At 36.3% G+C, this 14519-nt stretch overlaps 1 protein-coding gene across 1 annotated transcript; it reads left to right on the top strand.

Annotated features, from left to right (window-relative positions):
* Positions 1–11031: 11031 nt before the first annotated feature.
* On the top strand, positions 11032–13527 carry LOC136208763 (uncharacterized). Its single transcript, XM_065999981.1, has 8 exons — positions 11032–11342; positions 11589–11869; positions 12303–12374; positions 12453–12520; positions 12601–12745; positions 12852–12932; positions 13008–13097; positions 13191–13527. The coding sequence occupies exons 2-8, from the start codon at positions 11624–11626 to the stop codon at positions 13242–13244; spliced, it is 756 nt and encodes a 251-aa protein (XP_065856053.1). The 5' UTR covers positions 11032–11342; positions 11589–11623; the 3' UTR covers positions 13245–13527.
* The last annotated feature ends 992 nt before the right edge of the window (positions 13528–14519 follow it).

Below are 14519 nucleotides of genomic sequence, written 5' to 3'. Positions count from 1 at the left end.
AAATCCACAAATCTAACCCAAAATCAACAAACAATGTATGGATTCTTACCTATTTTTGATTTCTAACATGATTCTAGGACTAGATTTTAGTTCAGGGTGTTGGTTTTTGAAATTTGAGATAACCCTAGGTTTTGGGGATTTTTATTTTTTTTCTCAATTAATCACTCATTTACTTTTATTTCTTGATCTTCTTGCAATATATGATAACATTATGATCAATTTGTGCTTTGGGTATGGTTTGAGTTCTTAATTTGTGAATTCTTGGAGAAATTGCTCAATTTGGGTAAAATCTCCATTTTAGCTCAAAATTCAACTACTCAGTTTATAGTTGAAAACTTGTCAATAGGGTTCTATTTCACATCCTTAACACATTTTGGTCACTGGGCATCTTTGATTTTGCACGAATTTGGAATTACGAGTAAAATACTTAGGGACTGAAAACTTATACTTTTGGTCCCTAAGTTTCTAAACTACAACTTATGCCTATGGGTTGGTTAATTGGGAGTTTTATGTTCAATTTTGTGAATAGGTTCTAACTAGTCTGTTTTGGTTTATCTCTCAGGTACCATGGGCAGGAAAGGCAAGGTCACGGTTAACAATGAAGCCGACTCTAACATCGAATTCAGTGACGCCCTACAAGCTAAGTATAATCCTACTTTTGGACTAGTCGATGAGCGTGAGGGGCTGTTATATGATCGGTTCTCTAAGCAGGACCTTGCCACTCGAATCATTGTTGATCAGAAATACCTAGCGTCTCTACGTTTGGAAAAGGATTTCAATGAAATCCTAAAATTCCAAGGCTGGTATAAACTGGCCACAAAAAGGACCATAGTATATTATAACTACACTGTGGAATTTCTGACCACCTTGAAAAGGGAACTACCTATAGGAGCTGGTAAATATTCTTTCAGACTGAACGGTAGACCCTATCATCTCAGTGATATTGTGATAGCAGCCTTGATGGGAGTCCACAACCCACCAGAGGCAGTCTCGGGTTTTGAGGAACCCATGACACCAGATGATGCTTGGCTCCAATTAACAGGATCATCAGATTATGACTCCCGCACTACTAGCCCAGTCTCTCTCCTAGACCCAATGTTAAACCTTGTGCACAAGTTTGTAGCTCACAACTTGCTAGGCAAAAACGAGAGCAATAAGGTCTCAAAGACAGAATTGCTCATATTGTGGTGTGTGGCCAATCATAAACCCGTCGATAATGTCAAAGCCATCTTTGAAGGCTTTCAAAGCCAAACAAGTAGGAAACGCGGGTCCATTAGTCTTGGACATTTGGTAACCAACTTCCTTGATAACCAATTCAAAGATTTGGTAATTAACGAAGATGGTTTCCAACCCACCTTGCTTAACTCCACATTTCTGGGAAGATCTACCTTTCATGCAGTTTTAAATAGGAACCCATCTAGAGGAGCAAGCTCAAGCGGGAGGGCGCGAAAACGAGCACGAAACCCACCACAACAGAGAGAGAGAGAGAACAAGAAGAACCTGAGGAAGAAGAAGCTGCAGCAGCAAGAGACCAAACGGAACACCAAGAGCCGGGGACGGAGGCCCAATTCCAATCCATCAACACCATGATGGCAGAAATGAGAGACCTTAACCTTTGTACCTTTAACACTGTTCAACAAATGGACCAACGGTTCACTAACTTTGAGCAGAACATGGACCGGAGGCTCACAGGCCTTGAATACGTAGCAGTAGACTACTGTGAGCGCTACAACATGTTATGGCCATACCCCCCGGCCGATCAGTAAGTTGTCTTCTCCACCCTAACTTCTTTCACTTGCGTTTTAGTGTTTTATATGCAATGTTGGAACTTATTGCATGATTTAAGTGTGAGGAGGAGGGGTAGACAAACTTACAAAAATTTGTATAAAATTTTTAAATTTTTGTTGCGTCGTGTCTAGTTTAGTTTAGCGTTTTCGGGTTTTATTTATGTTTTTGCATGTTTAGGACCTAAAACCGTGAACCTCCTTCGAATCTAAACTTCATTACTTTTCCTTGAGGGCTGAGAACCGAATCTAAAATTGCATGACAACTAGTTTAGGTGTAGGACACAATCCTTGTATCCGTAAAAGCATGAGCTAAAGTTTGCATTTAGACCCTACTTTTGAAGAAATGCTAAAATCATTACTTAGGTAGATAACTTAAGAATTGAAGGCATGTGATGTTAAACTTGAGTTTGGGGAGAACTAGTAAGCACAAATTGAAACCCAAAGAATTGTGAGTTGAATTTGAGCCTAAGAGTGAACATCAAAAAGCTCTTTTTCTTGACATTTTTGTGTGAATGCTTTGACTTGTGGAAAGATTATAGATTTTGCACCTAATACTAAGTTGAACCTACATGCGATGATTTGAGATGTTAAACGATGAATCAGCCTCATTAGAATTAACCTTTTTCTTTTACCTTATTTTCTCTTTTTCATCTACTCTAGGAAGCCCCTTTGAGCCTGTATTTTTTGCAGTTTGTAGATTTTTCTTTCGTTCTAACCCAATGTTTGCAAACCATCACTTGGTTTGTTACTTAACCCGAGTTTTTGCAAAGCTCGCATTGAGCCTTTGTTTTCTTCTAGCGCTTTAACTTTGTTTATGGCATCATAGTAGCAAGCAAAAAGGCTAAGAAGTGATTGAGCATTACTATCCAAAAAGAAAAAAAAGAGAGAAAAAGAAAAAGAAAAACAGAAAAGAAAAAGAAAAGAGACGAACAAAAGAAGGAGAACCATGTCTCCCAAGTCTTAAAATTAGAAACATCTCAGAAAAAAATATATATGTGAATAAAAAGCTCAATCACTCCACAGTTCGCTAAAGCCATTTTAAACTTTGTTTTTCTAGCGCTAAGAACTCCTAACCCTTGTTGTACCTTTAACCCTCTAACCACATTACAACCCCAATTCGAGGCTGTTTTTGATATCATCGGAGTCATATAACATAGTAGAGGAACTCGGATGAACGTGCAAAATCAACGTAATCCTAAGCAAGAACATAAGCCGAGAGTAAACACTTTAGCCACCAAAATTGTGTGAATTGAGTGAACTACCTATGGTGAGGTATTTTACTTAGCTATCCCCTTAAGCTCGTTTAACTGAACATGTGTCCTTTTCCTTAAACATATGACCTGTGATAATTGAAATTCGGCTTTTGGATATCGTGTCTCTATTTTGTATTTCCGAATGCATGTAATTACAGATGCTCGGAATTGTGTCAAGCACCTAGTCAAACCAGGAGGTTTTCTAGCTTTCTTGTGATTGCGGGTTTAGTTTTTTTGTTTACTTGGGGACAAGTAAAGTTTTAAGTGCGAGGAGGTTTGATAGGGGTCAAAAACCCCTATCTTTGGGTACGGTTTTAGGACGGTTTTTAGCGTTATTTCATGAATAAGCGAGCAATTCTCGCATTTATATGCTTTTGTGTGAGTTAGTTAGAAATTGGAAATGTTTTATTTACTTTTCGTTGTTTAGGCTCGTTTTCTGATCAATTTAGGCAAATATGGCCAAAATGGCATGTATGTTATAATTCCATTGTCTTTTATAGCTAATTGATCCGCCAAAGTCGCACCAAACGGAGCGTTTGCTCAAAATGAGCGATTGGCGGGTCAATTTAGCCTTGGGACTAATGCTATTTGGAGTTTTCGTGCATGCGCAGGGATAAGTTCGGGCGAAAAATACATTTTGGGACATCCAGCGACCGCGCAGAGGCGTGCCGGGCAAAACCGCTCGTCGAACTGGCCTATTTAGGCCAGCTCGGGCGAGTTGGCTATGCCAGCTCGCCGAGCAGTCCTCCAGGGGCCTGCTCGGGCGAGCTGGAGGCCAGCTCGCAGTGAGCAGGACTGCAAGGGCCAGCTCATCGAGCTGCTCGGCGAGCTGACCTGCGGGAATCAGTAAAAAAACTGATTCCCGGCCCCACGAAGCCACGATCGGCCCCACGACTTCCCACCTGCAAAAGGAAACAAGTTAGGTCAGAAAGAGGGCCCGAACCGCATCTATAAATAGGACTTTTCAATTGTAAATTAGATATCTTTTATCTTTGTAAAAACCTAAGCTCCCACCTTGAGAAATCCTCTCCACCTCCTCCATCACCTTCAACCTCCATTGAAGACAGCTCCGAAGCTCCGTTCACCGAGGATTGCTCAAGTTTCATCCTTAAGTCCTAGGAAGACGCCTGCATTGGTAGATAGGTTCCCTGAAAGGGATTTTTCTTCTTTTACATTCTGTCTAGCCTCTGATCCATGTTATGAATCCTAGGCTCATTGTATCTTCGTGACAACACTCTTCATCTTTGATATATATTATAATTTTGTTTATTCAATTGCTTTATTGCTTTAATCTTTGTCTTATGCTTTGTCTGATTGGTTTAACTCATTCGATAATCCCAAAATTAAGTTGGCATATATTGCGAGCTGAATCTGACCCAGTCAGTGCCTATAGGATTGACGACCCTATAGAAGATTAAGCCCAAATTGCTGAGCCTTAGAGCTAGTTTCAGCCTTACAAGGGAATCACGAACTAGGGACCTCAGGAGGATAGGTAGGGTTAATCGCCTCAGACACAAGTGACTTAGATTAGGTTTTAATTCCGTTGTCTAAACAATCTATTTTCATTATCATCGTATCTCTTCATGTTCCTTCGGGTAATTACATTAGTAAAAGATCACCTAGGAGTAGTTTAACTTAATTAGGGGTAGAGTAACTTAAATAGGCGTAGAACAACTTAGCTAGAATTAGAATAACTTAGCTAGGAGTAGTGTAATTCAACTAGGAGTAGATTAATTTAAACAAAACCAAACTCAAAACCCCCAAAGCCTAGATAACACCTGAGAGCAAGTAGCTCGATACTTGCAGAAATAAATCTTGTGGACGATACCTGGACCTATCCAGAATTTTATTAGTTGATAACGACGGGGTACACTTATCCCTTAGTCGGCCTCAGCGGAACCGAACGCCGCTGAGGCCCCGTCAGGTGTCTCACTTTTGTGTGGCCTTAATGATACATCGTTGTGAGCGGGTGGTCCGAAACGTATGCACACGAGGGGATTTTCCCACCGTGGGTGCGCGGGGAGGATTTTGTGAGTAGTAATTAGTCATCCAATATACACCTGTAGACAGGTTCCCAACCACCAGATATAAATTTTGAAGGTGGGCCCCAAAATAGCATGGGATAGTGACTCACAGAAAATTTATCACAGAGTTTGTTATTTATCTGTGCTGCCGAACAAGTTAAAAAGGAAATAATCACTAAGCATGCTTTTTAAGTAAACTGATAAGAGATGCAATAAATTTCAAAAAGTAATCATCCAAAGAGAGGACTTGACAATCCTACAAGCGAAATGTGAATTTGACTTTGTTGAAACTGTTAATTATCAGTTCAATTCAATAGATAAGAAAATTAACAGCATTCATAAGAACTGGACAAGACACTAAGCATACCTTCAGTGCACAATCCACCCTCGACATCAATACAATACCAGGATGAAGGCGAACTTCTGAGGTTCCCTTTTAGTGGTTCCCTCATGCTCGTCGTTTTTATTAGGAACATATGATGCAATTTTGAAGCGGACAAATCCTTTCGATTCTCCTTTTCTTTTTTTTCATAGTTGGGTTGTTCGGTTTATAAACGGGGCAGACACTCATCCCAAAGGATAATGAAAGTTGCCACTCAAGTTGTTTTCTACTCACCAAGAAATAATAGATACAACAGATGCCATAATGAGACTACCATACTCTTTAGAGACAAAGTTCGTGGACTCTTATATATACTTTACCATAATTTAGAATCTCCTTAAATATCTCTTAATCAAATCATTTCATGAGATTTCTACTTCATATTCAACCCTAAATAATTGCTTTATGCCAAAGCAATAGATCAACAAGTGGTTATTATTTTCAAAAGTCAGGACTTTCCGACTTCTCGGATTCGTTCAAACATGTTGCAAACATAACGATTTAATTTGGCTTTGAATTAAGAACCGAAATTCGATGAACGAGGATATGTCCAAAGTTTGATTAATGATGAATTTATACAAAAACTTTTATTTTAAGAAAAGGATAAAATGATATTCAAAATCACGAAAATATTGAGGAAGTGGTTTTGAAGAAACTTTACTGATCAAATATGATATTTACAATAATTATTCTCATATTTCAAAGAATACGCCAAAACCTTGTATGGTTGTTACTTCATTTCGAAAACCATATAGCAGTCGGGATGATTATCGATTTAATATCATTTATTCTATTGAAAATCTCGGAAGATTATAACTATTTCCTAAAGGCCATTGAGATAATACTAAGTTTTTTTAGTACTATTGGAATCCCCTGGAACTGAAGTATGACTTGTATCAATACAATTCCATTTTTATGCAAAGTATTCACAATTAATTACCCCCATATTCCGAAAAATATATCGAAACCTTGTACATTTATTACTAATGAAAATACCGCTTATACTGATTAAATCTTAGAAGATCTATGATCATTACCTAAAGACCCTCGGGATACATTCCATGGAGAGAATATCGTATTTTGATATTCTCAGAATCCCTAGGAGCGGAAATAAGGCTTATATCGATAAACTTTTATTTTTATTGAAAATTAGATTAAATAAAAACTAGAAAACTTTAGAAAATTAAAATAAATACTCAAATATTTCCAAAAAAAATGTTTAATTATTGAGATATTCCTTGGAATACTCCTAAAACCTTTAGGAATAAACTAAGATTTTTATTTAAAAGAAATATATTTTTAATAACAAAAATCTAATAAAAACTAGAAAAATTATAGCAAATAAATAATAATCCTAAAAAATATTCCAATTATCTAAATATTTATTTGGATGCTACTACAGTTAAACCTCGATAAATGAATATTCGATAAACTAATAACCTCGATTATATAATAAATTCTGCCGGTCCCGACTTGGACCAATGGACTAAAGTAATAACCTCGCTAAATGCATTAAGTAATACAAAATATTTAAATCCTTAAGGGCCCAGTGAAAATATAAAGTAATAATTATCAAATTACATACCATATATATATACCAAAACCTTTTAATCAATCAACTATAAGTCATTTCTTCTGAAAAAATGCATCTATAGTTGATTGTTTTTTCTTTCCACCTAAACCAAAATGAACACCATTCTTAACTTTTTGTAGTGCAAACACAACTTCTGGTATATTTTGCCCATGTTGGAACAAGTAGTTGTTTAAAGTGACCATTGCTTGAAAGGCCTCTTTTGACGATACATTTGCGACAACAAAACTATCATCTGGCTCTGGATCATTTCCATCATCATTGTTTATTATTGACTGGATAATTTCTTCGTCTGTAAGCGATTCCATAACAGCATCATTCTCGCTAGGATAGTTCAAAAGATGTTCGACATCCATCACATTTCTATAGCATAAATTAGAAATGACATCACTTAATCCTTGGATATCTTCATCTAATTGACTAACTTCTGGTTCATGAACATTAGCATATTCTAAACGAATCTTGCAATTATTTGATTGATTTGTAATTATGCTAATGTGATAATTACAAATCAATCAAATAATATATTTCCTAAACAAGATAATTACATATCTAATGAATATTTATCGATAAATGAATAATTTATTCATTTATCGATAAATAAATCATCTCGCTTAATGAATATTTTTTCCCGGTCCCAAGGATATGCATTTATAGAGGTTTTACTGTAGAACTTTAGAAAACAAAATATGAGAATTTTATTTATAAATGAACTATTTTTAGTAATAAAATCCTAAAAATAAACTAAATATTTCATGAAAAAGTTAAATAAATGCAAAATAAATACTTCCTCAACTCAAAATTCATATTTTACCAAAGCTTCTTGCAAAGTAGAGTTTGTGTTTGAATCTAGTATATAAACACTTTGAAACCGGATTCCATAAACATAAGTTACACAAAATGGATCCGGAAAAAAGGATTCAAACTCTGTTCTCGATGAACAAAGTTAGAACATCCCCATTTTCTGGAAATAAACTTCAAAAACTCGTTGAAAATTAAAAATAACTTAGATTAACCTTAAATCAAAACCAAAAAAATCAAGAATAATTATATTTAACTAGGAAAGAAATAAAATGTCACTTTGTTGCTCAGAAATAACCCTTGGAGCATACCTCTAGTGCGATTGTTGATTTTTATCTCCTAAATCCTTTCCGACTCCGATTTTGAAACCCGAAATGAGGTGAAAAGGTTTGGGTTATTGATTATGAATTAATCAAAATTCAAAACTTTAATAAAAAAAATATACAGAAAATTAAAGAAAAGTCTCTTTCTCTCTAGTTACTTTCTCTCTCAAGAAAAAAGTTCCTCAAAAAATCCTCAAATTATTTCTATTACTTAGAGCTATTTTTTCTCTAATTTTTTATATTTAAATAAGTGAATCCAGATTTGTATTTATAGGAGAAATTGTCCATAAAATCCAAAATTGTACCGAAATCATGAATAGAGTTGGGCAGTCAAAATAGGACCGGCTCGGCTCTAATTTGTATGAAAATATTTTTGACATTTTCTAAATTTTTCTGATATATCCCTTCATATCGGGGCGTGCCACTATCCGAAAAAATTTCGTACCATTCAGCTCTAGTTAGAGCTGGCTTGGTTCTATTTAAAGATGTTTGGCTCTATTTGCAGTCTAATTAGAGTCGAATGTACGAAATAGAGCCGAGGAGGCCGAACAAAATTTAGAAAAATCTGAAATAAATTGTGAATGCTTAGTTAGATTTTTCTAAGTGGAATAACATTTTTTATTTCCAAAAATTAAATTAAAAAAATTCGAGGTCATCCCCGTCCCGAAAAATTATGAAAAATCTATAAAATATCGAGCGAATGTATGTCATGATCATTTTTCAAAATAAAATACGTAAGATACTAATGTGACCTTTTAAGGGATCTCACACCTCGGAATTTGTCGGGAAACTTGTAACTTAGCTCGTTCAATTGAACACAAAGGCGTAATTATTCTCATCATGAAAATCAGACGAAAATCTATGTTCACAGTCATGTGGGTTGAAACTCTAGTAGTTCACATGACGAGTTGGAGATTGACTCGTCGTGTGGCTTTCTTCCGATAGATTTAGGGGCTAACACTTTATTGGTTCACACGGCGTGTGGAATTAGTAACACGTTGTGTGAAATAATATAAGAGAAGCAGAAACTCATCAACATTCCCACATGTCGTGTGATCTGGGTGACACATCGTGTAATCTTCCTTGCCCAGTTTCTAGATGCTCACCTAACTCACACGAAGTGTGGCTGACCTCACACACCGTGTGAGCCCTGTATCAAGGCTCCTCCCCTTGCTTCATATCCATGCCCTACTCACAGCCTGCACCAACCACATTTCACAACCTTCCACAAACGTTTTCAAGTCTAAAGCAACCTTTTGGGAAACGTCACGAGCACGACAGAAAGATTCTCGCTCGCTCTCAACAGCATCGGCACGTTTACGCGCGTCTCAAAGATCCATCTCCAGTGTGAACTTCTCCAAATCATTATCACTCTAGAGTTCAACCAATTTCTTTTCTGGTTCAACTCTTTTCTCCTTCTCAATGGATGCTATGAGTGCAGCCGACTGCAACTCTTTTTCTCTCTAGGCCAGCGTCACATCATATATTTAGCCTTGGCCTCCAACTTCTCCACCTTCTATGTACGACCCCCAAAATCTGCAAGCATCACTTGCTTTGATGTCTTTAATAAGTCCATCTTAGCAAACTGTTTCTCCGCCAGCTGGCGCAACACTGCTATCTCCATTTCCTTGTCCACTAGGACATCCCGACTATGCTCCAGTTCCTTCTCCTTGCAATGATACATCATATATGCCTCATGACTATCCACCAAGCCCTGTAAAAATTTACCCCACTTAGACAAATTCCAAAAGGCAACATCATCACAAAGTAAAGGGAAACTTACCACTCCATATGACATCATTGTGCACCTCAAATAGCTTCTGATAAGCATTGTCTCCCTTCTCTTGTTTTCACCAAGCACATCTTCCAAACTGTCCATTTGGCGCGCCAACAAGGAATTTTTTCATGTCTTCATCATGACGCATTTGACCAAAAAACTGAAGAAACAGATGGAGCTTTTCATCCATGTCCGCTATAAACGCAGCTTTCTGAGGACTAAAGCACGTTGATGGACTACCTCCACTAGAATCAACAATTTTTTCTTTGGAGCCATCCCCACCGTGCTCTTTGAACTCCTCTATATGCTACCTCTTCGACCCCTTGGCCTCGACTTCCCTTTTCTCCCCTCCAACAGTAGCATCATGAAGCTCGACATCATGGATGTCAGCATCATGACCTTTGTTCTCCCCAAACGGCATCATCATCTTCCAACACCAAGTTCACCTTCATCGGCTTGAGGATCCGTTTTGCGGACCGTTTGTTCCTCCCCATCCTGGGAACAACCTCTTCATCCTCTTTCCCACCTTTGTCAGCAGAGAGCTCCTCATCCACCTCTTGCTTTGTCCCCTGTTCAACTAACTCTCCGACCGCCCAAGCCTCACTTGTTGAGGTAGACACCCTAGAAATATATTGAGCGATCTGGTTCTTCTTAACAAACGGATCAAACACATGCAGGTTAGAAGTCACATTTGCATAACATTCAGGCCCACTTAGCCAAATCACAAGAACACAAGAGCATTGATCATTAACTTCAATCCCTATAAATAGACAGACTAGACTGTTGGTAAAGGATTCAGTATCTCTCTTTCTATAACTCTTTGCGAATTATTTGTTCTATCTTATTTTATCTACTAACTTGACCGTCGGAGTATCCACAAGGACAGTTCCCGATGTAGGAGGAGAGCTAGCGGAATCCGCTAACGAAAAAACCCCATACCCTTATTAATATTTAATTGAATATTGTTTGATTTTCAATATACATATATGATAAAGAAAATCATGTTATGTGAATAACGCACACGTTTTGAGTAGGAATTAATAATATAAATGGATATAAAGTAAAAGGAAAGAAAGTGGAAAGAAATTGAACATGTCAAGGCGAAGTAAAAGGTGGAAATGATACAAGTCACAGTTTGCCGCTTCATTCTCTCTTTCTCTCTCTCTCTCTCTAATTAACAGAACAAATCTCATCCAATATTTAATTATTTATGTGAGTAGTAATTAGTCACTCATACGTTTATCATATATATACGCCATAAAGGTTCGCAGAGCTAGCAAAAGGCGAGAAATGTTTCCAAAGCTTATGATGATATGCTGATTTTGTGTTTCTTCAATCAATCTCTTGCTTCATCACAAATTTAGAGGCTTTTCTTAGCTTCAAGGAATTAAGATTCCCCTTCTTGTAAGTCTCCATACTTGTTGATTCTTATTACGCCTCCATTTTGGAAAGGTCTTCGTCTTTCTGCATATGCCTTTCTTTATCTCCTTTTAACTTTATCGTATTTTCTTCCTCTGGATTGGGTCTTTCTCATTTCTTGTGTTTGTTGAGAAGTTTCAGTTAAAGATTCTACCTTTTTTCTTTTGACTCTTCAGCTTTGAATGTTGTTGTTTTGTCATTAAAGGAACTAAATTGGGTTTTGGTTTTCAGGTTATCCACCGAAGAACAAGGCCTTGTTTTGATCAATGGGGGATCATTTTGTGTTGTTGGTGGATCGATTGCTGACAGAATCCACATTAGAAGCAGCAATTGCAAGCAGAAACCAATTTGTAGAAGCTGAAACAATAACTGATATATCTTACCATACTCATACAGTGGATTTGGGAGATATAATATCAACTCCTAAAAAAATAGTTGAGTGCAGGATATGCCAGGATGAGGATGCTGATTCTAACATGGAGACTCCTTGTTCCTGTTCTGGGAGCTTGAAGGTTACAAAACAATACCTCTCCTTTTTATCACACAAATTCAACTTCTGGGAATTTTTGTTTTTTTTTTTTTTTTTTTTTTGTTTATAGAAGAAATGATTGTTAAATGAGGTTACTTTAATTTTGGATCATTCTAATATATTTCATTGTCAATTACTTTCCATTATAGTCATTAATTTTGATATTTGACTTGTTCTGTATTCTTTAATATTGTTTTAAAAAGATGAGGATGTTTGTTATCTTCTCATTGAAGCATATGAAATAGTTAAAATTATACAAATCTGATGTTTTGGAAAATGTCTCTGAAAAACTCCTAATCTCTGTATGTATATATTAGTGGTTGAATTTGTAGGATTGGAGCAATGAAAAATAGGGCATATGAGAAAAGTTGAAAGTTGATGTTATTCATAGCTTAGGTGATTCTTTGTGTTTGCAGTATGCTCACCGGAGATGTATTCAAAGGTGGTGCAATGAGAAGGGTAATACCATGTGTGAAATATGCCATCAGGTAGCTTCCTTTTTCTTCTGATTTATCTTTGTGTTTGCAGCATTGCTGTTTAATGATAACAAATTGGTTGGTTTTCAGCAATTCAAGCCTGGTTATACAGCTCCACCACCCTTGTTTCGAATTGGACGGATTCCTATGAACATCAGGTATTTGATGCTATTCTATTGTGTGGAATGTAAGTATTTCTTTTCACTGAGACTTACCTGTGCTGGTTGGGTTTGATCAGGGGAAATTGGGGGACTTCTAGAAGAGACTTGCATGGTCCTCGCCTTATAATGGTGTCTACGGACCGTAACTTCCTTCATTCTGATGATGAAGATTATCCTACCTCAACACGAAACTTGATCTGCTGCCGCACTCTTCTTATAGCTGTAAATTTCTCTATTCATCATCCCAAGAAGGCAATTTGCAACTTAAGAATTTGAATGTGTTTTAGTTTGAACAAGTGTTAGATGTTTGTTGCTTACATTTTTGCAGTTCATGATTCTTCTGGTTTTACGACATACTCTTCCGGTCATCCTTTCTGGAAACAATGTCATTTCCTTCCCACTCCTAATGGTGAGGACATTTAGTTGAAATTTGAATGAAATGGTACTTGTATGAATGCAAATATTAACAAGTGTTGTGTGACAGTTGTTATTTCTGCGAATTGCTGGGATTGTTATTCCAATTTATGTGATGGTGAGAGTTGTAGCTGCTATCCAGCGTCGGCGCTTTCAACAGGTAAATTCCCGACACTCACAGTATGCAAATCTGTAATCATCATTTTTTAGTCATCAATGTTATTGAGCATTGTGTATATATTTGTTTGGTTAGGAGCCCCCACCCCAAGATGATGAAGAAGCTGAGCATCCGAGCCTGCAGGCTTAGCCACAAAGCATATGAATCAAGGAAAGACTCATCCTGATGTTCAATTGATTTATTTTATAGCTTGTTAGAGAAAGCTATTTCCATGATCTGGGTAACCTTGTACACTAAACTGTAAATACAAACATATGTACAAAAAAGAAATCAGTAATGAAGAAGATATACTAGTTTTTGTTTGCTATCATAAATTGGATTTATACCAAGAAATATGCATAAATTACAAGAACAAGCTACGCAACTGTAATTTTCTTCCATTTTTATGACAATGTCACAATACTTTTTTTTTATACCTGTTGGAAACAATGAATATGTTTTATTTATCATTCTACTGTGCATCTATCATTCATACTATATCTGAACAATCCATCATCTTATATCTGGGTCTACGTTTTTATCAACCTAAAACAATCCTCTCTGTAAAAAAAATACTATCACTATAAAATAAGATATAAATTTAGCTCTATAATTATTTCAGAAGATGATAAAATGTAAAATAATTTCACGTTGACATTTAATCTAAGAGCAATTTTACCGTTAACATTTAATGGTATAATTATCCTCCTAATGTTTGCAAGTTAAAATAATTTTTAAACCTAACTATAATTATATTTACACAGTCATGATTTCATTATCTCTACTTCATTTGCATCATATTGTCATTCACCAATAACAAATCAAAGATGGCGTACACACGTGAAAAAAAAAAATTAAAAAGTTTAAAAAGATATCTCATACACATGTCTTTGATCCGGTGAAGATAACGAGATTCTTAACTTTGTAGAGTGTTCCATTAATAATGACTGAAAATGGCTTAAATACATCATTTGCTCCCTGAACTTGTCGAAAAAGCTTGACTGGTTCCCTGAACTTTGAAAATGTCCGGATAGCCCCCTCAACTTGCATAAAGTGTTCAGTTAGTCATATGAACTTGCGTAAAATGTAATCAATTAATCACCCGGTTGTAAAAAAGTAAGTTAAATGAGGAAGAATTATTGCAAGCATCTTAAACAAAAAGTAAAACGACCAAAATCGGGGTATGTGGTTCTAATATTAGAGAATACAAATTTTTATAGTTCATCAAGTAATAACTTCCTTTTTAATCTACTTTTGAATTATGTGATAACATTCTAAGATGCGGGGAATACATCTTTCGGATTTAACTTACTTTTTTGCAACGGAGTGATTAATTGATTACATTTTACGTAAATTCAAAGGCTAACTAAACATTTTGTGCAAGTTGAGGGGCCATCGGAACACTTTGAAAGTTCGGGGAGCCAA

The sequence above is a fragment of the Euphorbia lathyris genome, chromosome 1 (assembly GCF_963576675.1).
Source record: "Euphorbia lathyris chromosome 1, ddEupLath1.1, whole genome shotgun sequence".
Taxonomy (NCBI): domain Eukaryota; kingdom Viridiplantae; phylum Streptophyta; class Magnoliopsida; order Malpighiales; family Euphorbiaceae; genus Euphorbia; species Euphorbia lathyris.
The sequence above is the reverse complement of the archived record's forward strand: the minus strand, read 5'-3'. Positions and strand labels throughout refer to the sequence as shown.

What these genes read in the sequence shown, in the direction of transcription:
- LOC136208763 (XM_065999981.1), top strand. Translation starts at nt 11,624, where the DNA reads ATGGGGGATCATTTTGTGTTGTTGGTGGATCGATTGCTGACAGAATCC. An exon ending in TTTCCTTCCCACTCCTAATG is followed by an intron (nt 12,933 to 13,007) that starts GTGAGGACATTT and finishes GTTGTGTGACAG; the next exon opens with TTGTTATTTCTGCGAATTGC. An exon ending in AGCGTCGGCGCTTTCAACAG is followed by an intron (nt 13,098 to 13,190) that starts GTAAATTCCCGA and finishes TTGTTTGGTTAG; the next exon opens with GAGCCCCCACCCCAAGATGA.